The sequence below is a fragment of the Lampetra planeri genome, chromosome 23, assembly GCF_965212315.1.
Source record: "Lampetra planeri chromosome 23, kcLamPlan1.2.h2, whole genome shotgun sequence".
Lineage (NCBI taxonomy): Eukaryota > Metazoa > Chordata > Hyperoartia > Petromyzontiformes > Petromyzontidae > Lampetra > Lampetra planeri.
The window spans coordinates 1,979,723-2,005,124 of record NC_136129.1 but is presented as its reverse complement, the minus strand read 5'-3'; the positions used below and the strand labels follow the sequence as shown (position 1 = coordinate 2,005,124).

Genomic DNA, 25,402 nt, shown 5'->3' with positions numbered 1-25,402 from the left:
ACTGGGTTTCCATAGCAACGCTATAGGAACCGGGGCCCTGTAGCGACGCAACAGGAACCGGGTTTACATAGCAACGCAATAGGAACCGGGGCCCTGTAGCAACGCAATAGGAATCGGGTTTGCATAGCAACGCAATAGGAACTTTGTTTGCATAGCAACGCAATAAGAAACGGATTAACGTAGCAACGCAATAGGAACCGGGGTCCTGTAGCAACGCAATAGGAACGGAGTTTCCGTAGCAACGCAATAAGAACGGGGTTTCCGTAGCAACGCAATAGGAACGGGGTTTCTGTAGCAACGCAATAGGAACGAGGTTTCCGTAGCAACGCAATAGGAACGGGGTTTCCGTAACAACGCAATAGGAACGGGGTTTCCGTAGCAAGGCAATAGGAACGGGGTTTCCGTAGCAAGGCAATAGGAACGGGGTTTCCGTAGCAAGGCAATAGGAACGGGGTTTCCGTAGCAAGGCAATAGGAACGGAGTTTCCGTAGCAAGGCAATAGGAACGGGGTTTCCGTAGCAAGGCAATAGGAACGGGGTTTCCGTAGCAAGGCAATAGGAACGGGGTTTCCGTAGCAAGGCAATAGGAACGGGGTTTCCGTAGCAAGGCAATAGGAACGGAGTTTGCGTAGCAAGGCAATAGGAACGGAGTTTGCGTAGCAAGGCAATAGGAACGGAGTTTGCGTAGCAAGGCAATAGGAACGGAGTTTCCGTAGCAAGGCAATAGGAACAGGGTTTCCGTAGCAAGGCAATAGGAACGGGGTTTCCGTAGCAAGGCAATAGGAACGGAGTTTGCGTAGCAAGGCAATAGGAACGGAGTTTCCGTAGCAAGGCAATAGGAACGGGGTTTCCGTAGCAAGGCAATAGGAACGGAGTTTGCGTAGCAAGGCAATAGGAACGGAGTTTGCGTAGCAAGGCAATAGGAACGGAGTTTGCGTAGCAAGGCAATAGGAACGGAGTTTGCGTAGCAAGGCAATAGGAACGGAGTTTCCGTAGCAAGGCAATAGGAACGGGGTTTCCGTAGCAAGGCAATAGGAACGGGGTTTCCGTAGCAAGGCAATAGGAACGGAGTTTGCGTAGCAAGGCAATAGGAACGGAGTTTCCGTAGCAAGGCAATAGGAACGGAGTTTCCGTAGCAAGGCAATAGGAACGGAGTTTGCGTAGCAACGCAATAGGAACCGGTTTTCCTGGAGCAACGGGGATTCGATTCCCGCGATGTCGCAACGAGGATCCGGATCCCGTTGTGACACCCTGGACCCGGTTCCATCTTCACCGTCCCAGCCATTCGGCCGCGCTCTCCGCCCGCCCGCAAGGTGAGGGACGCCGCTCTCCCCTCCCTCTCCTCTCTCTCCTCTCCTTCTCCTCTCTCTCGATCTGTCGACGTCTACTGAACACCGTCTTGCTTCCACGACGCTCCGTGGCGGCGCACGAGGAGGCTGGGCCCCAGCAGGACGGAGCCCCGGTGGAGGCGAGCGGGCCTTGCGCGCCTCTCTCTCTCGAACCGCCTCCTCGCCACCTCGCTCTGGATGGCGCAGGGTCACACGGCCGTGCAGCTTGGAAACATACAGCTTGACATGCAGCTTGGCATACAGCTTGACATGCAGCTTAGAAACATACAGCTTGACATGCAGCTTAGAAACATACAGCTTGACATGCAGCTTGGCATACAGCTTGACATGCAGCTTAGAAACATACAGCTTGGGATACAGCTTGGCATACAGCTTGGCATGCAGCTTGGCATGCAGCTTAGAAACATACAGCTTGGGATACAGCTTAGAAACATGCAGCTTGACATGCAGCTTGGGATACAGCTTGGCATGCAGCTTGGGATAGAGCTCGGAGATGCCACGCACAGCCGCAGCCTCCGCGATGTTTCTGATGACGAAGTTTGTGATCGCCGTCGTCCCCTGGGGGGGGGCACGCGGCGCGCGCAAATCGTGCAGCGCGCCGGCCGCGCGTGGCCACGGCCCCTTCTTCCTCACACGCACGTGGTGACCTCTGCTTAGTCACGTCTCTCACTCTCACCTCTAATACTATCTCATGTCTCTCTCACACTCGCTCCTCTCACTATTTCTCTCACTCTCTCTCACTCTCTCGGGCTCTCTCTCCTCTCGTTCTCTCTCTCCCTTGGAACACAAGAACCGACGTTCGCCACCGAGTGAGCGGTGACGTCGCCGCCACGGCGCTCGTGCCAGGCTAGGTGCACTTCTGAGGCCGTCACTTGAGAGCGTCGTCGTCTGAAGGCTCGCTGCCCGCAGGAGGTCACGGGATAGACCCATCAGGTGCCGTCGGTGATTACTGCTGTGCCAGGCTAGGTGCAGGAGGAGGTCACGAGACAGACCCAGGTGTTATGGGTTGACTGCTGTGCCGTGAAGTCGTGCACCTAGCCTGGCACAGCGTCAACCGAGAGCATCTGAGTCTGTCCCGTGACCTGCCAGCAGCGTCCCTTCCACGCTTGACGTGACCGTGTCAAGGTGCACCTAGCCTGGCACAAGCGCCCTGGCGACGTCACCGCCGCTGACGTTAGCCGTGGCCGGGACTCGTGCCCAGTGCGCCAACCACCGCTCCACCATTCACGTGCAGGGGCGCCGTGGTGGCGAGGAGATGTTGACTACCTCGCCTGGTGTACAGGAGGGCGTGGGTTCGACCCTGACGATGCCTGTTGCTGTATATTTGGGGTTTCGTGTCTCTCCCCGGCTCCTCCGGGGTTTCCCCTCACGTCCCGCGTTTCGAGTGTTTGGCTGCTGCTCGACATTTCCGCACGATGATGATGATGGTAGCCCACCTCGTTGGGCTATCATTTGTGGGGACCAGGTCGCATCTCGAATAGAGCTACGTAGCTCGGTTGGCCTTACCCTGGTAGTAGAAGAATAAATATTTGTTTAGCTTCGTAGTAAATTGCTCGCTCACGCCGCTGCTGACAACGGTGGTTAGGGGCTCGTGTGAGCCCCTCCCTCCTGCAGGCGGTATTTGTTCGTCTTGGACGAGGTGGGTGTACCCACTATTTACCCCACCACAAGCGCGCTTAGGGGCCATCCATTTAGTACGTACGCATGGAAGGGGGGGGGGTTAACCCAAATGCGTAGCTTGTGTATGGGGGTCTACTGACAATCTGCGCATAGGAAACGGCGGGGGGAGGGGAGGTGGAGCCTCGATAACAATTTGTAGACATTGGCCTTCAAATGAGCCACAGTTCAGTGTCTCCAGCTGTCACACAAGTCCCGCCGGGAGCGGTGGGACTGTGGGAGAGGTGCCACTTCGTGTGCCACCACCGTGCCCCCCTGACTGCAGCTATCACGCAGTTCAGCAACATCAGTGGCCAAGTTACGCAACTTAATTGTTTAATGCAGCCGGCGGTGGAATATCCGTTTGCTTAAACACGTTAATATTATTGATCCTTGATCGTTTATGCGTGGATTCAATATCGGCCGTTCTATAGGATTCGGGGGGGGGGGGGGTGCGTCAAACTGTACGTACGCAGGTGGGGGGGGGGGGGTAAAAAGTCCACGTGCGTACAGGGAAGGGCGGTGGGGTCTACTAAATGGATGGCCCCTAATCGGAGGTGAGTGGGTGGGTGAGTGGATGGGTGAGCGTGTATGTATGTTGAACTTCTTCGCACCATACCTGGCCAACCGTGCTAATCGGAGGGTGCGTCACTGACCCACACGCTAAGCACAACAGCAGAGCATTTGGCACCCACTGGCAGGCAAAGCAATCGCCACTTGATCCCATGTCCCGCAAGTTTCCAAGGGGAGATGATAATAATTTAATGCATTTGGCATCTACACAATTCTCATAGCACAAGGCTGGCACGATGGCACGTGCTGCTGTTGCTGTGTTTGACAGACTCAGCCTGGTCTCATAGTAGGGGGCTGCTGCTGCTGCTGTGTGTTTGACAGACACAGCCTGGTCTCATAGTAGGGATGTTGCTGTTGCTGCTGCTGTGTTTGACAGGCACAGCCTGGTCTCATAGTAGGGGGGCTGCTGCTGCTGCTGTGTTTGACAGACTCAGCCTGGTCTCATAGTAGGGGGACTGCTGCTACTGTGCGTAATCCAAATCGCTCAATGTGCAGGTCATTCATTTTTTTTTACTTTGCTATAATTTGGGACCGCGACGCCGAGGACACAACAGCCCAATCGAATTCATACGTGGGATTGTTAACGTCCCTGGAAAGACAAAGGTCCCCCGTGTAGCCTTAACAGACTGTTGGGGCAAGCGCTGTTAGCAAGTAGCACCTACGAAGGCTGGAATAAGGGGGTGGGTGGCCAGCCTCTGTCTCCCCAGCGGCGATGTTTACAACACCGCACCTAGGGGAGGTCCAGGACTGGTTCGGATAACAGCCACCGGTGTTGGCCGTGAGCGGGAATGGAACCCGGGTCGCCGGGGTCCGTAGCACAGCGCAGCGCTCCACCCGATTATCCTGCTCACCTTAACGACAGGAGAAGCACGTTAACGCACCGCAGTGATAACCAGGGCGGCCCACTGGATTCGAGCCACGAACCTCACGCGGCGTAACCCCCCAGGTCGCCCTCGTGCAGGAGGCAACGCCGCCACCTCTCTCTGTGTCCCCGGCCGCGTTTATTTCACCTCGTCGTGGTTAACAAACTGGACCGCCCCGCCCGCCCGCCCGCGTGCAGGATGCCCGTGGACTGGATCGGTTACGGCTACGCCGCCCTCGTCGCCTCGGGAGGCGTCATCGGCTACGTCAAAGCAGGTACGCTGCGGCGCCGTCTCGGCCTCGTCCGCGCGGGGCCTCGTCCGCCTGGGGCCCCTCGTCCGCGCGGGGCATCCACCACTCACACCACACCACCCCTCATTCACACCACACCACCCCCCACTCACACCACACCACCCCCCACTCACACCACACCACCCCTCACTCACACAACACCACCCCTCACTCACACCACACCACCCCCCACTCACACCATCCCCCACTCACACCACACCTCACTCACACCACACCACCCCTCACTGGTATGCTGATTGGCCACGTGTAATATATCGGTGTAATTGTGACAACAGCGCTTGCTCCCATATGTATGTTGAACTTTGTAGTCTGCATGTCTCTCTCCCCGTGGTCGCGTAGATTTTTTTTCCAGGTCCTCCGGGTTTTCCCTCCACATTTAGAAACATTTTGATGATTTTTCTACTATAAATGTCCACAATAAGCCACTCTGTTGAGCTACCATTTGTAGTAATTTTATATCTCAGTGGGCTTTGCCTGGTAGGATGGGGATGGTTTCGTGTTGTATTTGTATGCGTTTGGGTGATTCGTTTACCTTCATTGTACTTTGCATTCCGATCGTGTTTTTGTACTGTTTGTTGTAATGTTCTTACCCATTCCCCTACTGGACATCTGTGGAAAAAAAGAGCTTCATAGCTCATCAGATTCCTCTAGTAATAAATAAATATTCTCATTTTGATAATCGGTGCTACTCGCTTACAGCACTTGCCCTAATGGTTTGTTGGTGGCTATGCTGGGAGGGTGGTGTGGGATCTTTGCCTTTTGCCTTTGCAGGCAGCGTCCCCTCCCTGGCGGCCGGCCTGCTCTTCGGGGGCCTGGCCGGGTTCGGGGCCTACCAGACCTCCAACGACCCCAAGAACGTGTGGGCCGCACTCGGTGAGTAGCGCTGGGGCCGCCGGCGCCGATGGTAACACCTGGGGCCTCGCACCAACGAAGGCCTGGGTTCGAGCACCCATTGGGTTTGTGTGCTCTCCCCGCTTGTTCTACCTGGAGGTCTCCCACACAAAGCCTTTTGGGGTTTTTGCTGGAGCGGAGATGGCGATGTGTAGTGGGGAGCAGGCAAGTGCCGTCGCGAGCTGGAATAACATTCTGAGCGAGTTGAGCGACGGAAAGTTTTCCAACGGCCGTGGTCGGGATCTTGTATACCTCGTCTGGTATACAGGAGGTTGCGGGTTCGATCCCGACCCTGACACCTGCTGTATATTTGGAGTTTGTGTGTCTCTCATCATGATCACGGTGGTGAGATGTTAACTACCTCGCCTGATATGCAGGAGGTCGTAGGTTCGATCCCGTCCCCGACGCCTGCTGCTGTATATTTGGAGTTTGCGTGTCTCTCGCTCTCATCATCATCACGGTGGCTATGAGATGTTAACTACTTCGCCCGGTATACAGGAGGTCTTGGCTTTGATCCCGACCCTGACGATGCTTGCTGGATATTTGGAGTTTGCGTGTCTCTCTCCCCGTGGTCGTGTGGATTTTGCTCCAGGTCCTCTGGTTTTTCCCTCCACATTTAGAATCAACATCACGCGTTTAAAGTCATTTGGCGACTGCTATATATTCCTACGTGATAAGCCACTTGGTTGAGCTATCATTTTAGTTTTACAAGTAATTTTTATCCATCCCAACGGCAATTTAGTCCAATAAAATTAGTTACTTTTGAAGACGGGAACAGTTGACTTAGTAATTGTTGTAGATGCCTAAACGCATGTTTAGAAACGTGCGGTTAGAGTATTTGGCTGCTTTGAATTTCCCCGTGATGATAAGCCACCGCTTAGTTGAGCTACCGTTGGTGAGAGTCAGGGTCGCTGCTGCAAAAGAGCTCCGTCGCAGCTCAGTGTTGGGGCACTTACCTGGTAACATCAAAAATAGTTCAGGATAGTCCCGACTGTGTGCCGGGTGTCCCACGTGTGCCGGGTGTGTGACGAGTGTGTGACGAGTGTGCCCCTGAGCTGCCCCTTTGCTGCCCCTCATGCTCCCCCTCATGCTCCCCCTGTGTTTCTCAGCGGCCTCCGGGTTGCTGACGGGGGTGATGGGAATGAGATTCTACAACTCGGGGAAGCTCATCCCGGCAGGGATCATAGCCGGCGCGAGGTGAGATCCCTCACCCCCAAAGACAAAGATCCCCCGGGTAGCCTCAACAGACTGTTGGGACAAGTGCTGTTTGCGAGTAGCAGCACCTACGAAGGCCGGCACGGCACATGAGGGGGTGGGTGGCAAGCACCACGCCCGGCCGCATTTGTCTCCTCAGTGGCGATATTTACACGCCGCACCAGGTACTCATTTGAAGCTAAATCGACCTAGGGGAGGCCCAGGTCCGGTTCAGATAATTAATCGTCACTGGTGTCAGCCTTAAGCGGGAATTGAATCCGGTTTGCTGGGTTTGTCGCGCAGCGCGCTAACCGCTGCAGCACTGCTCTCCCCCCCCCAACACACACGCATGTGTGGTGCGTGTAATGTTATATCACACCGCGTTGGTGTGTGTGTGGTCTCGTGGGGAGCGGTGGTGCAGCGGTTAGCACGCTGCGCGTCGAACCCGGCGACCCAAGTTCGATTCTGGCCAACACCAGCGACGAATATCTAAACCGGTCCAGGGCCTCCCTTAAGTCGACTCAGCCTCGAATGAGTACCTGGTGCGGTGTGTAAAATATCGCAACTGGGGAGACAAAGGCGGTCGGGCGTGGCGCTAGCCACCCACCCCCTCGTGCGCCGTGCCGGCCTTCATAGCTGCTGCTCGCTAACAGCGCTCGCCCCAACAGCCTGTTCAGGCTACACGGGGGGATCTTTGTGTCGTGCCGTGTCGTGCCGTGCGCTGCGGTAGGCGACACGCGTTGCGGTTTGTTACGCGGCGCGTTGCCGCACATCTCGTGCGGCGTGTGGGGGCGTCGTGGGGTCTTGCGTAACGTCGCTGCGTGCTGTGCGGTGGCGCCCGACGTTGACCTCGTGTTGCGGGCGTGCCTGGTTTGATACCACTGCTCCAGGTAGTCATTTGAGGCTGAGTCGACCTAGGGGAGGCCCGGGACCGGTTCAGATTGTATCGTCATTGGTGGTGGCCATGAGTGCAAATCGTACCCCGTAGTGTAGCACAGCGCTATAACCGCTGTGCCACCGCTCCCCATATACTGCCTGCACACCAAGATCCCCCATGTCGCTTGTTGGGAGCAAGTGCTGTCAGAGTGCACCTGTGAAGGCACACGAGGCGGTGGGTGGCCAGCACCACGCCCGGCCGCCTGCGTCTCCCCAGGAACGATGTTTACACACCGCACCAGGTACTCGTTTGAGGCCGAGTCTTTGAGTCCACCTCACACACTCACACATGCACTTACACACACGCACACACGCACGCACGCACGCACGTACGTACACACGTGCGTGAAATATTGTAGCCCGCGGTGGTGCAGCGTTTGGCGCTAAGCTGCACTATGAACCCAGCGATTCCTGTTTCGATTCCCGCTCACGGCCAACATCGGTGATGATTATCCTGGGCCCTCCCGTAGGTCGAATTAGGCTTAAATGAATAGCTGGTGCGGGGCGTGTGTGCTGGCCACACACGCCGTGCGCACTGCGTCGTTCTTCACAAGTGCTCGCTGACAGCAATTGCCCCAACGGTTTGTTGGGGCTATGGCTATCCGGGGGGGATCTTTTGTTTGTGCAAGTTGGCGATGGGGCAATGCTCACCGTCGGTTGGTTGGCTGCAGACTTGCTCCAATGCCTGCAGCGTGGTGGTCATGGGGGGGCAAGGGTAGTGGTGGGTGGGGTGGGCGTGGCACCCTCTGTGCGTGTGTCACATGACACACTGTTGTGTTGTTGTTGTTGCTGCTGCGGTGTTCTCATTGTTGTTGTCGTGGTGGTGTTTGTTGCCGTTGTGCTCCGTGAAGCTTGATGATGGTCGGCCGGCTTGGAATGAAGATGCTCGCCAAGCCTCACGAGCCGTGACGCGGAGAGAGAGGGGGGGGGGCGGCGAGGTTACCGAGAGGACGAGGAGGCGGGAAGAGGGCCCCCGGCAGCAAACCCCTCTCTGTAAAATCCACTCGGACTGTGGGGCGATGACCTTGCGATTTGACGGTGGTTGCCACTTCTGGCACAATTCCCCCTGACCTGCAGCTCCGGCTGCCTTAAAATCGAGCTATTTAAACGCTTCACGTGACACCGTTTCGCTCGATCGGCGATTGCGACTCCGCAAACCGTGACCCGCTCACTCGCTCGCTACGACAGTTGTCGCCATTTATCAAAACCAAAGGAACGTCCCCCCCACCGCGTTGTGTTGCTCGTTATGTTGCTGCTGGGTGTCCGCGTGCCACCGTCACCGCCGTGTGTGTGTTTGTGCGAGATCTCAGCCGTGTACCGCACGCAGATTTACAAATAAAAAAATAAATCACACGTTTCTCTTCCCGCGCGTTCCCATTCTCCGCTGGCCGTTGTTTTGTACGCGTCTACATTGAACTTCTTTGGCACCGTGTGCGTAGCCAACCGTGCTCATCATCGGAGGTGCGGGGGGGGGAAGGACAACAAACTAAACACAACAAAAGAAGTTCTCGTAGAAATGAGTTTGTCAAGCTAGTTGATTAGAGTGCATAGCTCCAGTGGATTCCGAATATCGGAAGGAAGAACGTTCCAGACGGCCACAAGAGCGCATCTGAAAGTGCCGCGCGATGATGCGGTGACCACCATCTTTTTTCGATGATTATCCAAAAGCCGCTGCTGCTCTGAGGATGATGACCGGAGTTTGCGTGATGATGGTTTACGCTCCTTGACGAGATCAGCAATGGTATTCTGGTTCATTTGTGACAAGCGCTTTGTGTGTGTAATGAGCGCAACCTTGCAAAGTATTCATTCGACAACTGGAAGCCAATGCAGCACGGTCGGATCTTGCAGTGCTCAATTGTGTTCGCACTCTGCAGCTTGGTAATGTTTTTTCCAGACGTCCCGTAGAGTAGTGGAGTTGCAAAAACCGAGCTGCTGTCGACATGATACACGCCACCGTGTTGGCTTCGTCACGACTCGATTGGTGGCTTTTGCTGGCATTTAAAGGTGTTTACCGTCAAATTTTGATGCCGCACCTTTTCCGCTCAGTTGCCAACTGGTGATGCAGTAGAAGTAGCACCGTGCAGCTACATTTGTCTATCTGCTGGATGAGGGCCTCACAGTGCTGTGCGGGTCGTGGAGGTTTGTTTGGTCAGTGCCGGTTGGCAAAGGCGGGCAGCGTAGGTGGGAGCAATGAAGTGCAATACAACGATGGGTTTCTATTGCTGGACATCTGTGAAAAATACATTTTTCGCTCATCAGATGCCTCCAGTATTAATAAATATTCTAATTTTCACTGCACCATTCTCTTTCCCGCACACAATGGAGCCTCCGTGGTCGAACGCACCTAAACTAAACTTTTATTTCATTTTACCAGGTAAGGCCCATCACTGAGCTACGTAGCTCTTTTTGAGAAGCGACCTGGCCCATATCATCATCATGCGGGCAAGAATAGCAGCAGCCCAAATACTCTAAACGTGTGATGTTGATTCTAAAATTGGAGGGAAAAACCAAAGGACACGGAGAAAAAAATCCACGCAACCACAGGGAGAGATGCACCGCAAATTCCAAATATACAGCAGCAGGCGTAGGGGTCGAGATGAAACCGATGATCTGTATAACAGGCGAGGTAGTTAACATCTAACTATCGTGGCACCATGATCCACCCACAGTGAGCATCCATCCACGAGTTACGCCGCAGTGGCGAGATGTTAACTCCCTCGTCTGGTATGCAGGAGGTCGTGGGTTCGACCCTGATGCCTGCTGTATATTTGGAGTTTCCACTCTCTCCCCGTGGTCGTGTGGATTTTTCTCCGGGCCCTCCGCTTTTTCACCTCCACATTTATAAAGGCGTATTTAGAGTATGTGGCTGCTATAAATGTCCACGTGATGATAAGCCACTTCGTAGAGCTATCGTTTGTGATAAGCAGGTGGCTTCTGAACAAGAGCTACGTAGCTCAGTGGGCCTTACCTGGTCAAATGAAAATAGAACAAAATCGTTACTCACGCTCAACAAACCCTTGGTCATAGGAATCGGTTTTACCCTTTCTGGCAATAAAACAGTTGTGTTAAGATGTTAAAACACCCAACAAAAAGCGTGCATGTTCGCCACCAGTACCGGTGTCATTAATGCAGGCATGATTCATTGCAAAAGGCTTCGGTTTGGTGTTTTAACATCTGAACACAACTGTTTTATTGCCAGAAGGCGTAAAACCTATTGTTACATTTCGATACTGACAAGGGAGGTCCCACAATGAACCCCTCGCTGTGCTTCCGTAAACACGACGTGGTCGGACGCGTTCCCGACGGTGCGGTGCCGTCCGGTTGGACTGGCAGAAGAGTCGTCGTCCGCGCGAGGCCGCGCGAGGCCGCGCGAGGCCACGCGAGGCCACGCGCAGCTTCCTTCCCTGCCCCTCTCACTGTCGGGGTGTTCCGTGGCTTGTGGCGGCCGGCGGTGCGCCGTTTCAAAGACGCGCGGACGACCTCGGCGACTTGCGGACGCACGGTGGATATGTACATCAGGTATTGCTTTTATTGGTGGATTTAAATAGAACTGAACAGTAACGTGTGACATTAGTTTTTTTCGTCGTTTGCACAATATCGATCGCTCGTAAACACAATCGGGTAAAGCGTGATGATGATTATTATTATTTCATTCATTCATTCAAGCAAAATCGGAGGCAATCAAAAGTGTTTAAAATAAATGTAACTCTTGGAAAAGTACCGGCAGATCCTGATTCAAAGCAATGACGACGACGACAACTTAGACCCAAGCACAACGAGCTGCCCCCTTCCCGTAAGGCTGGCACAGACGACGACCGAGAAAGGGATGGAGATGTTTGCGATCGCCCAAAGTCATTTCTGAAACGACGTCCTCCGAACCCCGAGCTCGCGACGACCACGAAGAGTCAACCGGAGCCATCGGTCGATGCTGGCCGCCGCGGTGGCTCGGAGATGTTAACTACCTCGCCCGGTATGTAGCAAGTTCGCGGGTTCGATCCCGACCCTCTGTATTTGTGTGTCTCTCTCCCCGTGGTCGAGTGGATTTTTCTCCGGGTCCTCCGTTTTCTTTCCCCTCCACATTTAAAATGAATGTCACGCGCGTTTAACAGTGTTTGGCCGTTGCTATAAATTTCCACGCGACGATGACGACGAGGATGATGATGACGATGACGATGATGAGCTCACTTTCGTTGATCTATCATTCGCGATGGCCAGGTCGCTTCTGAAAAAAGCTGTACAGCTCAGTGGGGCCTCACCTGGCAAAATAAATTATTTTATAGTTTTTATTCAATGAAGTCGGTCGATGTAACGGTTATAATGACCACGTTGATGTTTTTGTTTTTACGGTGGGTAACTGCTGGGCGGGGGGGGGCTCATTCAAAAGCCAGCTGCCTCCAAATCTTGAAAAAAAACCCCTCCCCTCCGCCACCCATCCAGCGGCACGCGCGGCAATCAGAGGCGAGACTTTTATCCGATCGGTCGAGCAACGGAGCTTGTAATCGGTAAGTTACCGATTATCGAGTCACCGATTACCCCCCCCCACTCCTCCCTGCCCCGGATCCGGGCGCCTGCACCTGAAACCCTGGGCGCACAAACGGAGGTCCGGCCGGCCGGCGATGCGCCGGGGAGTGCGTGGCACGCTCGCTCCTCGCTCCCTCGCTCCCTCTCTCCACTCGGGGAAACTTCGGAAAGCTCAGCACCACCGCAACATTATTCGCTTTATGGCTCATCAGATTCCTCCAGTAGATATAAATATTCTGATTCCAGGGCTGTTACCTTTCATAATCAACGATTTTTGGGTTTAGATCGCGTTATTTATAAATGTGTCGTAACCCTCCACCACCCGACACGGCCAATCAGTAAAAAAAGTGTCACGTTGACAAAAGACAAATGGTTCACTGCTTTAGCCCACCGGTGTGTTGAAGCGTGAAACCACAACATTTACAATTTGAGTACGACGTTTCGCTGGTAATTGCATCCAGCATCATCGGGCAATTCGCCAGAATGGTGAGGCTCTGCTGTGTCTCCCGTTCTTATATAGAGCAGCAGCAGGGTGACGTCATCATTAACTCATTAACTCATCAGGTGCAAAGATTTGAGGGGGGGGGGTTATTGTAATTATATACTTGATTAGTAATAAGGCTATTGTTACGATGCGAGTTGTAGATTAGTAATCATTTGGAATGTGTTCTATTGTGATTATGCTACATTAATAATCAGTTAGTGCTTGTTTCCCTTATAAGGAATTGTAATGCATCTTATTTAATAATACGCTTCCAGGCCGCACTAAGCCTGTAGCTGTCTGAGCGATTAAAGTTATTTCTGTTTCTCTCAATCTCAATGGATTCTCTAATTAGTCTTTGCCAGTAGTAACTAGTTTTACACAACACTTCAACGTTGTCAAAATCAATTGAGTGTCCCTGTTGACAAGCATGTTCTGCCACTGCCGACAGTTGTGTTTGCGATAGTTTAATATTTATCTGGTGTTCTTTTAGTCTTACACTAACGTTACGCCCTGTCTGTCCAATATAGCATCTGCCACATACACAATTAATCCGATATACACCTTCTGTTGATAATTTAGGTAATTCGTCTTTCGTGCACGTTACTAGTTGTTGAATTTTGTGTACTGTACCAAATCTTACTGTAATGTTTTGCTTTTGCAAAACACGGGCTAATTTGTCAGTTACTCCTGAGATAAATGGTATTTTTATTGTTTTAATAATCTGATCGCTTTCAGCAGTGTTGCTTTGCGATCGTGATTTGGCATTTAGTGCTCTGTTAATTTGAGCATTATTGTAGCCATTCTGTCTTAGTGCTTCTTTAACATGTTTAATCTCTCTCACTAGACTTTCATCATCTGACACTGTTTTAGCCCGATGTATGAGCGTCTTGATTAGAGAGGATTTCTGAGCTGGGTGATGATGCGATTTCGCATTCAGATAGGCATCAGTGTGCGTTTCCTTTCTGTAAACGCTGTGTGTTATTTTACCATTTAGGCCATGCCCAAGTAAAATATCCAGGAACGGGAGTGTGTTATTCACCTCCATTTCCATGGTGAACTGAATGGCCGGGTTTTGTGCATTGAGATGATTTAGAAAATCGTTAAGTGTATCTTTACCATGTGGCCAGACAACCAAAGTGTCATCCACATATCTAAACCAAAAGGATGGTTTTAATGTGCTCGAGGCAAGTGCTCTGGTTTCAAAGTTTTCCATGTACAAATTTGCTATAGCAGGAGATAAAGGAGAGCCCATTGCTGCTCCCTCCCTTTGTTTAAAGAATTCACCTCTCCATAAGAAGTAAGTGTTATTTAAACAATGGTCAGCGAGTTTCGGACTATCTTTTGGTAAATCTGTATTCTTTACCAGTGTATCAAGTAATTTAAGCGACTCGCTCACTGGAACCTTAGTGAATAGCGAAATCACATCAAAACTCACCAAAATATCATTAGGGTTAAGTTTAATATCTTTGATCATATTCACAAGATGTTCTGAATTTCTTATGAATGATGATGTCCTACCGATGTAGGGCTGTATTTGTTTAGTTACATATTTTGCTAATTTATATGTGGCAGAGCCAATTGTACTGACTATGGGTCGTAAAGGGATGCCGATTTTATGGATCTTTGGTAGCCCATACAGTCTAGGTGGTTTTGAAGCCCTTGGCTTAATTAGGAATTGCTCATTTTTTGGGATTAATGAATTTGCAATGATTGCAGTAGTCTTACGTTCCAGAGTATTAGTTGGATCTCGTTTAATTTTAATGTAGGTACTTTCCTCTAATAAATCTTTAATTTTATTATCATAATCGGCTCGTGACATCACTACAGTAGTGCGGCCCTTATCAGCTGCTAGGATTTGAATATCTTTATTTAGACGAAGCTCTCTTAAGGCTTTTGCCTCGTTCGAGCTAATATTTACTTTCGGTATTTTACTATTCTCAATTATTTTGGCAACCTCGTGTCTAGTCATCTCTGCCTCATTATGTGGAAGAAGTCTTACTGCTGATTCTACCTCAGCAATTATCTCATCCACTGGAATTGTGCGTGGGGTAACGGCAAAGTTAAGGCCTTTAGAAAGGACAGAAATCATGTCAGTGGTTAAATTAGTGTTAGTCAAGTTCATTACGGTTTTGTTTTTAAATTGTTCGTTTTTAATAGGGATTTGTTTATTGTAAAGTCTAGAAAATTTGTCAGACAGCTACAGGCTTAGTGCGGCCTGGAAGCGTATTATTAAATAAGATGCATTACAATTCCTTATAAGGGAAACAAGCACTAACTGATTATTAATGTAGCATAATCACAATAGAACACATTCCAAATGATTACTAATCTACAACTCGCATCGTAACAATAGCCTTATTACTAATCAAGTATATAATTACAATAACCCCCCCCTCAAATCTTTGCACCTGATGAGTTAATGAGTTAATGATGACGTCACCCTGCTGCTGCTCTATATAAGAACGGGAGACACAGCAGAGCCTCACCATTCTGGCGAATTGCCCGATGATGCTGGATGCAATTACCAGCGAAACGTCGTACTCAAATTGTAAATGTTGTGGTTTCACGCTTCAACACACCGGTGGGCTAAAGCAGTGAACCATTTGTCTTTTGTCAACGTGACACTTTTTTACTGATTGGCCGTGTCGGGTGGTGGAGGGTTACGACACATTTATAAATAACGCGATCTAAACCCAAAAATCGTTGATTATGAACAATATTGGTCGCGAAAGCCTACGTGTTAAACTGTTACCTTTCTATGGAGGGCTCTCACCTTCCTCCCTTGACTGTTTACCACCACCAACAACAACCGCCATTCGCCACTAAGTGGCAGTGACATCGCCACAGCGCTTGTGCCAGGCAACGTGCACTTTAAGGCCATGTGAAGTGTCGAACGCCCGCTGGCAGGTCACGGGACAGACCCAGCAGGTGTCATGGGTTGACTGACTGAGATGAGTGGCCGATGCACCACCTGTGCCCCCTACTGTGCCAACTTGCTGTGTTTTAGCCACCCAACGCTCCATTCGTTGTTGTGAGTGTCGCTCCTCTGCCCTCCGTTGTTGGAGGGCGACTGCCTCCAACTGCCTAGCAGCGTCCTTCACGAGCCTCCTCCACCGCTGGTACCCGTCGTCGGCAAGTCCACTCAGCTCCACTACCATCCATGCCAAAGAGGGAACGACTCCCCATTGTCGTTATCATTCACCGCAGTTATTTCAGCTCTTTAGTTTTGTTGTGGTTGTGACAACGTGCCGTACGAGAATGCAGAGCCAAGTTTCGGCTAAAATTGAACAAAGATAGAGTTCCATAATAGAAGTACAACTTTTTGTTGGGTTAGATTGCGTGAATATAAATGTTGTGTCGTCGTTAAACCCGCCACCACCCGACACAGCCAACCAGCGAAGGGTTTGTCACGTAAACAGACCCGTGCCCAACTCGTGACTGGTCCAGCACTTAGCCAGTTGTTGCGCGTTGGGGAGAGTGACACCCACAGCGACAGTTACACAATTCGAGGAGCCGGTGACGTCTCGCCGGTGATTACAACAACCACAACCAACATCGTCAGGCGACAGCCAGACTTGTGGAGAAATCTTCCCTTGCTGTTTCGGTCTTAAAGAGACGGAGAGTGAACATGATGTCATCTAACCCAAAAAAAACTATCGTGGATAATATTGGTCGCAAATGCCTACCACCACCACCAACCACCACCACGTGTTATTAAACAAAGCTAGACTTCACCACATGACTGGCAGTGGCAAACACACGGGGAAGTGACGTGATGGCTTTAATGACCAAGTTTGGCGACCGTTCACAGCGAGCGGGTGACAGGAGTGGTGGTTTCCAGTGAGTGAATGGGCGAGCGAGTTTGTAGGCAGATGGGGGCGAGCGAGTGGGCAAGTGGGTGGGTAGATGGGGGCGAGCGAGTGGGTGAGTGGGTAGGTAGATGGGGGCGAGCCAGCGAGTGAGTAAGCGAGTGGGCAAGTGGGTGGGTAAATGGGGGCGAGTGGGCGAGTGGGTAGGCAGATGGGGGCGAGTGAGTGGGCGGGTAGATGGGGGGCGAGTGAGTGGGCGTTGTAGGTAGATGGGGGCGAGTGAGTGGGCGTTGTAGGTAGGTAGATGAGGGCGAGCGAGCGAGTGGGTGGGTAGATGGGGGCAAGTGAGTGGACGAGTGGGTAGGCAGATGGGGTCGAGCGGGCGAGTGGGCGAGTGGGTGGGTAGATGTGGGCGAGCGAGTGGGCGTTGTAGGCAGATGGGGAGCGAGTGAGCGAAACATCCCCCGACCATATCCCAACCCCATATAGGGAGCTCCAGGGAGGGGGGACGTTTGGCCTACTCTTCCCACACTCGCCGAGACAAGACACCTGCAACGTGGGGGCTGAGACGAAAGCGGGGAGGACCGCTCGCCGTCGTGGCAACACGGGGGGGGGCACTTGTCGTCATGGCAATGCTGGGGGGTGGGAGCGCTGGCCGTCGTGACGATGCGGGGGCTCGGCCACGGAGGACGACGTGGGGAGAAGGAGCCACCGCGGTGCAGAATGGAGAAGAGGAGGAATCTGCGGGGCGACGTTTGATCTTTGGTGCGAAACGCGGCAGCCGCCGGTAGGCGACTCTCTCCCAGACGCACGGCAACCACCGCACGCCCTCGTGCACGCGGCCACGGTAACAAACGTGACCCAAGTGGACAATACGCCTCCGTACTTCCCTCGGCCGCCCTCCCCACATAGAAAAATGTAAAGTCATTTTTTTACTTTACACATTACATCAGCCGCAAGGGCCTTCGGGAAAGTGCGTCAAAAAGTCAGCAGCATCGGTTAAATGTATGAGCGAAACCCTGGACAGCCTTCGACATTCAGTGTCCTCATCAGCCTCGCTTAGAAAACTAAACGTGCCACAGTTATTTTGGCCGCCGGTCATCGTCATCTTTTTATCTGACGGTCTTAGACTTGGGGATTCACACGGTCGGCCCGTGGAATGGGGGGAGGTGGGGGGAGGTGGGGGGGACGTCTCATCGTTCCACGTCGCGTTCCTGGCCAAAGGCGCTGGTGACGTCGCCGAAGCTACGGGCCGGCCCGGAACGACACTAGCCGGAGACGTCCGGGTCTTGCTGCGCATCGCCACAACAGCGCTGGCTGGCGGCGGCGGTCGGCCCTCGTGTAGAAGCCACGCTCGAGGCACCGCGTCAACGCCGCGCCTGATGACGTGTACACGTGTACACGCACACACGTGTGCGTGTACACGTGTACCTCATCGGAACAGATTCGGTAGAAAAACTGGCGACTTACACGTACGTCATCGGAACAGGGAAATTGTTAATGGATCGCTCTTCCTGCTCAGCAGGACATACGCCAAACGTGTTTAAGCACGCACGCACGCACCTTGGCCCCCACTAGTCAGTACGGACACTGTGCAGGAAGATCTTCACTCCGCACCACCGGGAGGTTGGCACGACCGAGCGCGTCTGGCTGGCTGGCTCCCTGGCTGCCTGGCTGGCTCCCTGGCTGGCTGGCTGCCTGGCTGGTTGCCTGGCTGACTGGCTGGCTGCCTGGCTGGCTGGCTCCCTGGCTGGCTGGCGGCTGCCTGGCTGACTGGCTGGCTGGCGTGCATTCCCCCGGTCTCCACTCACTCCCCACTGCTGCCCGTTGACACTGGGGGGTGGCGGCAGTCACTGGGGCGGGGGGGGAGGGGCAGCAATGGAGAGGTTCGGTAACAGCTGTCCGGAGCAGCTGAGGCCCTCTGGGACCGCCACTGTCATTGGCTGGGGTTGGGGGGGTGACAATGGTAGCCCCCCCCCCCAAACTTTGCTCGAAAACTCTTGGGATGCTTCATCGAACTTCCAGGGAGGGAGGGGGCAGGTTGCCCCATTATAGCGGGGAGGAGGGGGGAGGTCCCCCTGGGCTAATAAAAGATGACCGCGCATCGCATCGCGTTACGCGCACGACGTGAATGCAAAATGTTATTTGTTTGTCACATTATTACTACTACTACTACCCAGTGCCGTTGCTTCGTGAATTAATTGTGTTCATTTCCTAATTATGTTCCGTAAATGCGGTTGGACAAACGTGCCACTGTAGGACAGCAGAGCTTAGGCAACAGTTGCTGCCGGTTCTGGGTGCGCTCCCGCTTGCCTGTGAATCTACTCTCTATCTCTATCAATCTCTAGGAGTTCCCAAATCCCGAGGTCTACGCACGGTCAGCCGAGGAGCACGGCTCTTTTTCGCCGACCGTCAAACGTCCGAGGGACGCGGTTGGTGCCAGAACAAACCACGGCCAAGATGGCGAAGCAGCCGAGCGAGTTTGAGGACAGTGCAGGGAAGGCAGTGGCATTCGTGAAACGCAACAATCACATGGGGGTCGTGAGGCGACTGACAGAAACCACCGTCATCATCACCTCCTCCTCCCACCGCCACCACCACCATTACCACCAGATGCTGCCTCGGCCGCCTGATAGTGCCACGCTGCTGGAGGGCGACGATGGCCGGTTCACCTCACCCGAAGAGGAAGCCACAGAGCCTCAGTCGCCAGAGGAGAGCCACCGCGTTTCCGATGAGGCCCTGCCGTTTCCTGTGGCAGGAGGAGTTCACCGAGCCACAGGCCAACGTGCGATCAGACGACGAGGTGTCCGAGACTGACGGAGAGGACAGCGTGAGTGACAGGAGCTACTCACAAGTCAAGGGCGAGGGTGAATATGCGCCTGGGGACATCCTAAAGTACACCTTCAGGCAGCGTAAGGTCAAGGTTGAGGCCTTCTTCCCTGACCTGACGGCCTTCCTCATTGCCGTTCAACAAATTTGTCGCAATCGCGAAAGGTTTGAGTTCAACTTCCACGTTCATGCGCAAGGCGAGGAGGAAAATGACTTCTGCTCAGAAGTAATTCCCCGCAGCTACTGTCACCATCACAACACAACAACATATATCATGGCTTCACAGCTATTAAGGTAGCCAGTATGAACTGCAACAGTGCTCGCAGCGACAAGAGGTGGGGTCAGATCTGCAGCTTGACACCACTCTGGAGGCCCAATGCCAGCCTCTTCTAGGCGGCCGGGCCTTCTTCAGCCATGCTGAGGACAACCTCGCTTGAGTGGCGATTGTGTTCGGTTCGCGGTTTGTACCAGACGGCGTGGTCTTAAAAGAGATTGTAAAAGGCCACTTGATTTCTGTTGATTTTGCCCTCAATAACTCCAGGCTGAGGTGTTTTAACGTGTACATGCCAAGCAGGGCCTCCGGGAAGAAGCTCTTCTTCTGCGTGCTGTTGGACGCACTGGCGACAGACGACGCGGACGATGGGCACACGGTCGTGAGGGGAGACTTCAACTGCACTTTGGACCCGGCTCTCGACTGCAAAACCACGGAGACTCACTGCAATCTGCACGGCCGCTCGTAGACCCGGTACTGAAACTGGATCTGCTCGACGTGTGGTGACTACAACATTCAGCCCAGTGGCAGTACTCCTGGTGCCGCTACTGCTCTCAAGGCAGGATAAGCTTCGCGAGGTCCGATCGACTGGATGTAAACGCCAGCGGGGTTAACTTGCTCGAGGGTTTTCAGATTACCACTTGGTCTCCGTGCTCCTGCGAATTCCCAGCACAGCGCCTACCGGAGACTCAACGTGCAGCGGCTTAAAGACAAGGATTTTAAGGAAACCTTTAAGGCCTTTTGGGGCCAATGGCTGCCTGCCTAAGCAGCTTCAGTTCCCGGCAGTAATGGTGAGACAACACCAAGGCACAGGTCAGCGCTCTCGGTCGACAGTTCACAAGCCAGAACTCCACCGCTAGGAAGGAGGTCGTACAGCAACTACAGAACGACCTTTTGGTGCTTGAGGCAGAGCTGAGCTCACTCCAGAGCATACACGAGGGTGAGATGCTGCTGGAGAAGCAGCGGCTTTTCAGGTCCATCACAAACCAGCAGGCGCATCGGTCATTCGTGAGCAACAAGATGCAGCACTTATTGCAGATGGACTCTCCCTCTAAATGTTTCTTTCGCTTACAAAAAAACCTGGCAAACACTCACAATATGTTAAGCTCACAAACCCCAGATGGACAAAGAGCCACATTTGAGAGGCAAATCGCTAAGATCGCCAGGGATTTATATTCGCAAGCTTTTATCGGCAAAACCATACAAGACAAGGCTGTCCAGGAGCTACTAGATAGGGGCCCGACCTTAGGCGACTCTGAACGGGAGCGTCTCGACAGCCCCATCACCCTGCAGGAGCTCCACGGGCTCGCAGCCGGTAAAGCACCAGGGATTGACGGCCTGCCAGTTGAGCTTCATGCAGCCTTTTGGGATAGGCTCGGCCGCTGCCCAATGGAGTTGATGACAGAGAGCCTGCAGAAGGGTGAACTCCCACTGAGCTGCAGGAGAGCGGTGGTCACCCTGCTGCCCAAGAAGGGGGACCTGCGCTTCAATGAAACCTGGCGACTTGTGCCTCTCTTGTGCGCCGATTACAACATGTTCTCCAAGGTGCTGGCCAGAGTAGTCATATTGTATCCTTGGTCGGTGCATATATGATAACATCAGTACGGTTGGATATATAATCTCCCTCGCAGAAATGCACTACGTGGACTCAGGCCTCCTGTTCTTGGATCAGAAGGCCTTCGATCGAGTGAGCCATGGGTACCTGGGTAAGCTGCCAACGTCATTAGGCTTCAGCCGGGCTTTCATCTCGCACGTTAGGCTCCTGTACATGGGCACATCCAGTCTCATGAAAATCAACCAGCGGCTCGGCGCCCCTTTTCCTGTGACGAGGGGGGTCAGACAGGGATGCCCTCTTTCAGGGCTGCTGTACACCGTGTCTATTGAGCCACTCCTATGCCACCTGAGACTAAATGTGTCTGGCCTCAAGGCCCCAGGATCTGAGAATGCAGTCGTCGGGCTCTCGATGTACGCGGGGACAACATATGCATCGTGGTTAATGATGCACAGGACGTCTCCGCGCTATGTTTGCCGGTGGTAGTGTACGAGAAGGCCTCCTCTGCCAGGGTCAACTGGGCCAAGCGTGAGGCTCTATGTTTGGGGTCGCGTTGCCACGTGCGTTGTTCTCCTCCCAGGAGGAATCAGTTGGCAGGCTGACGGAATCAAGTACCTGGGGGTCTACCTGGGGAAACCACACGTCGCTTAGAACAATTGGACCGAGCTGGCCGACGTGATCGAGGCTAAAATGCTGGCATGAGCGTGCCTCACTCCGCAGATATCCTTTAGGGGCAGAGTGCTCGTCGCTAATAACTTGCCAGCATATTTGCTGTGCCACAAGGCCAAAGCCCTCCAGCCTCCGGCCTGGTTACTCACCAGAATGAACTGCTCACTCACGCACTTAGTCTGGCACAGCAAGCACTGGCTGAGGCCGGTGGGTGAGGGTAGCCAGGTCCTGGTGGACGTCGCCGCCAGGATGATGAGTTGCAGGCTTTTGGCCGTGAGGCGGCTGCTGTACTAAAGGGAGGAACTACCCTGGAAGTCGCCGGCCCTCACCCTGCTGAGAGATGCAGGGGGGTGCCTGGGGTAGGGGAAAGGAGCTCTTCCTGTTAGACTTGGGTCTGGTCGACTACACGTGGCTGCCAAGTTATTACCAGAGCCTTTTGGACACGTGGCGGAGCTTCGAGTGGAGCAGAGTGTGCACACATGCACTACGACCTCAAACATTTCCTGCAACGGCCTTTTCGAAGTAATGGGAGGAGAGAGGACTCTACGCATCACCTCAGCATGGCATGCGCGACGATGTGCTGTTTGTGTCGTGCTTGGCGAGTGCAGCGCATGTTCCGCGAGTCGTGTTTTTGTTGTAACGTGCACACTTCAAGCTGTATTTCCATGTGTTTTTGTACTGAAATCAGCTACCGTGCTATTGCTGCTGGCAACAATAAAAGTGGTTTAAAAGTCAAGTCTCTCTATCGCTCTCTCTCTCTCTATCGCTCTCTCTCTCGAGATAGAGAGAGATAGAGTCAACGGAGACTATGTGCGTTACAAATTCGACGTCATTAAACTTCTGATCAAGGCGTAAAATCCTGGGGACTGGAAAATTCCGCAAAAAAATACTCTGGCCGTGCGCTTGTCCGTACGTGCTTGATGACGGAGTGATGAGGAATAGAACGACGAACTGCCGGCACGTTCGGCTTTCTGGCGGCGGCGCGAGCGATTGGACGATGACGGCCGGAGGGCGGCGGGGTTGGGGGCGAGCGTCGATTGCGAGCCAACCCCCTCGCGTCCACGCTGCCCCCGCCACCTCCGGTCGCCACGTGTGTGGACCACGTCACACGGCCCAAGCCGCACGGACGATTCTACGCAATGAACTGAACATCGGGGCAGCTCCGTTCGGTTACCGAAGAATGCTCCCGGCGCGTGCACCGAAATGTCGGACATAGCTTCGCCGTACAAAGCGGAGCGGAGACGACGCGACATGGCCCTCTGCTAACTCCACCTGCTCCAGTCAAAATTGAGATGCATCGCATACTTATATACTCTCTCTATACATATAAAACTTGTAATATACTTATATATAGATCTGTTTCTTATATATAATTAAACCCATTCCTATTGTTCACATTAATTTCATCGTCAGGGCGGTACATACAGAGCGCCGCCATTCGTATATATTATATATTCCAATCGTCTGCAATTGGCAACACGTTAACTAATTGCACTAAATTGCACACAAAAAACACGTGAGCACAAGATAGGGCGCAAAGCCAAGGCTCAGGTTTAAAGCATTCCCAATTATTATGGAGGCCCAGCCAGAGTTCCGTTAACAACACTGCGCTGCATTGCAGTGCGTGGTCTGGAGCATGCGGTACGCACCGGGTCGTGCTAGCTAATGCATGCGGTACACACCGCTTGTGCTAGCTAATGCATGCGGTACGCGCCGGCTGTGTGAGCTAATGTGTATTATACTTTGCAGGTGCGTTAGCTAAACGCAAGTTTGCGCTGGCCAGGTTTGTTAGCTGAAGCGAATGCTATTGGCCAAGTGTGTTAGCTAGAATATGCTGTATGCACCAGGTGTATTAGCTATAGTGTAAACTACCTGCCAGATGTGTTAGCTAAAGTATGCTGTACTGGCCAGGTTTGTTAGCTTGAGTGTAATATACTGGCCAAGTGTGTTCCCTAAAGCATGCTGTATGCACCAGGGGTGTTCACTAAAGTGTAAATTACTGGCCAGGTTTGTTAGCTAAAGCACGCTGCTGCTGCTGTTGGCCAGGTCGAATCCCAAAGCCAAGAAGGAAGCGGCACTTTGGCCCCACATCCTGGCAGCTCAGCCCCAAGTGAACGCATGAAGGAGTTTGTTTGCAACGTTAATTATTATGGTCATTAATTTTTTTCCGAAAACTCTCACATTTCACGGAGAGGGCCATCGGGCTGCTTCCCATAAGACCACGGTGGCAGCACCTGTGGCCCATTGCACCGTCCCGAGTCATAAATCAAGTCACGAGGGCCTTGCTGGTGCAACTAGCGATCTCTACGCTGGCATCAGACTAGAGATCGCTAGTTGTTCCACTATAGACTCTTCTACACTGGCATCAGACTCTAGTAGAGTCTATAGTGACACAACTAGCGATCTCTACACTGGCATCAGACTCTAGTAGAGTCTATAGTGACACAACTAGCGATCTCTACACTGGCATCAGACTCTAGTAGAGTCTATAGTGACACAACTAGCGATCTCTACACTGGCATCAGACTCTAGTAGAGTCTATAGTGACACAACTAGCGATCTCTACACTGGCATCAGACTCTAGTAGAGTCTATAGTGACACAACTAGCGATCTCTACACTGGCATCAGACTCTAGTAGAGTCTATAGTGACACAACTAGCGATCTCTACACTGGCATCAGACTCTAGTAGAGTCTATAGTGACACAACTAGCGATCTCTACACTGGCATCAGACTCTAGTAGAGTCTATAGTGACACAACTAGCGATCTCTACACTGGCATCAGACTCTAGTAGAGTCTATAGTGACACAACTAGCGATCTCTACACTGGCATCAGACTCTAGTAGAGTCTATAGTGACACAACTAGCGATCTCTACACTGGCATCAGACTCTAGTAGAGTCTATAGTGACACAACTAGCGATCTCTACACTGGCATCAGACTCTAGTAGAGTCTATAGTGACACAACTAGCGATCTCTACACTGGCATCAGACTCTAGTAGAGTCTATAGTGACACAACTAGCGATCTCTACACTGGCATCAGACTCTAGTAGAGTCTATAGTGACACAACTAGCGATCTCTACACTGGAATCAGACTCTAGTAGAGTCTACAGTGACACAACTAGCGATCTCTACACTGGCATCAGACTCTAGTAGAGTCTACAGTGACACAACTAGCGATCTCTACACTGGCATCAGACTCTAGTAGAGTCTATAGTGACACAACTAGCGATCTCTACACTGGCATCAGACTCTAGTAGAGTCTATAGTGACACAACTAGCGATCTCTACACTGGCATCAGACTCTAGTAGAGTCTATAGTGGAACAACTAGCGATCTCTACACTGGCATCAGACTCTAGTAGAGTCTATAGTGACACAACTAGCGATCTCTACACTGGCATCAGACTCTAGTAGAGTCTACAGTGACACAACTAGCGGTCTCTACACTGGCATCAGACTCTAGTAGAGTCTATAGTGACACAACCAGCGAT

At 52.5% G+C, this 25,402-nt stretch overlaps 1 protein-coding gene and 1 long non-coding RNA gene across 2 annotated transcripts; one reads left to right on the top strand and one right to left on the bottom strand.

Annotated features, from left to right (window-relative positions):
- The first annotated feature begins 1,199 nt into the window (after positions 1–1,199).
- On the top strand, positions 1,200–9,124 carry TMEM14C (transmembrane protein 14C). Its single transcript, XM_078604741.1, has 5 exons — positions 1,200–1,312; positions 4,638–4,714; positions 5,522–5,623; positions 6,751–6,838; positions 8,623–9,124. The coding sequence occupies exons 1-5, from the start codon at positions 1,215–1,217 to the stop codon at positions 8,678–8,680; spliced, it is 423 nt and encodes a 140-aa protein (XP_078460867.1). The 5' UTR covers positions 1,200–1,214; the 3' UTR covers positions 8,681–9,124.
- Positions 9,125–11,278: 2,154 nt separating this feature from the next.
- Positions 11,279–24,962, bottom strand: LOC144726220 (uncharacterized). The gene is made up of 2 exons (XR_013587251.1): positions 15,529–24,962; positions 11,279–12,547 (listed from the first exon to the last, which is right to left on the bottom strand). It is a non-coding gene; the product is annotated as an uncharacterized LOC144726220 (long non-coding RNA).
- Positions 24,963–25,402: the final 440 nt, after the last annotated feature.

What these genes read in the sequence shown, in the direction of transcription:
- TMEM14C (XM_078604741.1), top strand. Translation starts at nt 1,215, where the DNA reads ATGTCGCAACGAGGATCCGGATCCCGTTGTGACACCCTGGACCCGGTT. An exon ending in GCTCTCCGCCCGCCCGCAAG is followed by an intron (nt 1,313 to 4,637) that starts GTGAGGGACGCC and finishes GCCCGCGTGCAG; the next exon opens with GATGCCCGTGGACTGGATCG. An exon ending in GAACGTGTGGGCCGCACTCG is followed by an intron (nt 5,624 to 6,750) that starts GTGAGTAGCGCT and finishes TGTGTTTCTCAG; the next exon opens with CGGCCTCCGGGTTGCTGACG.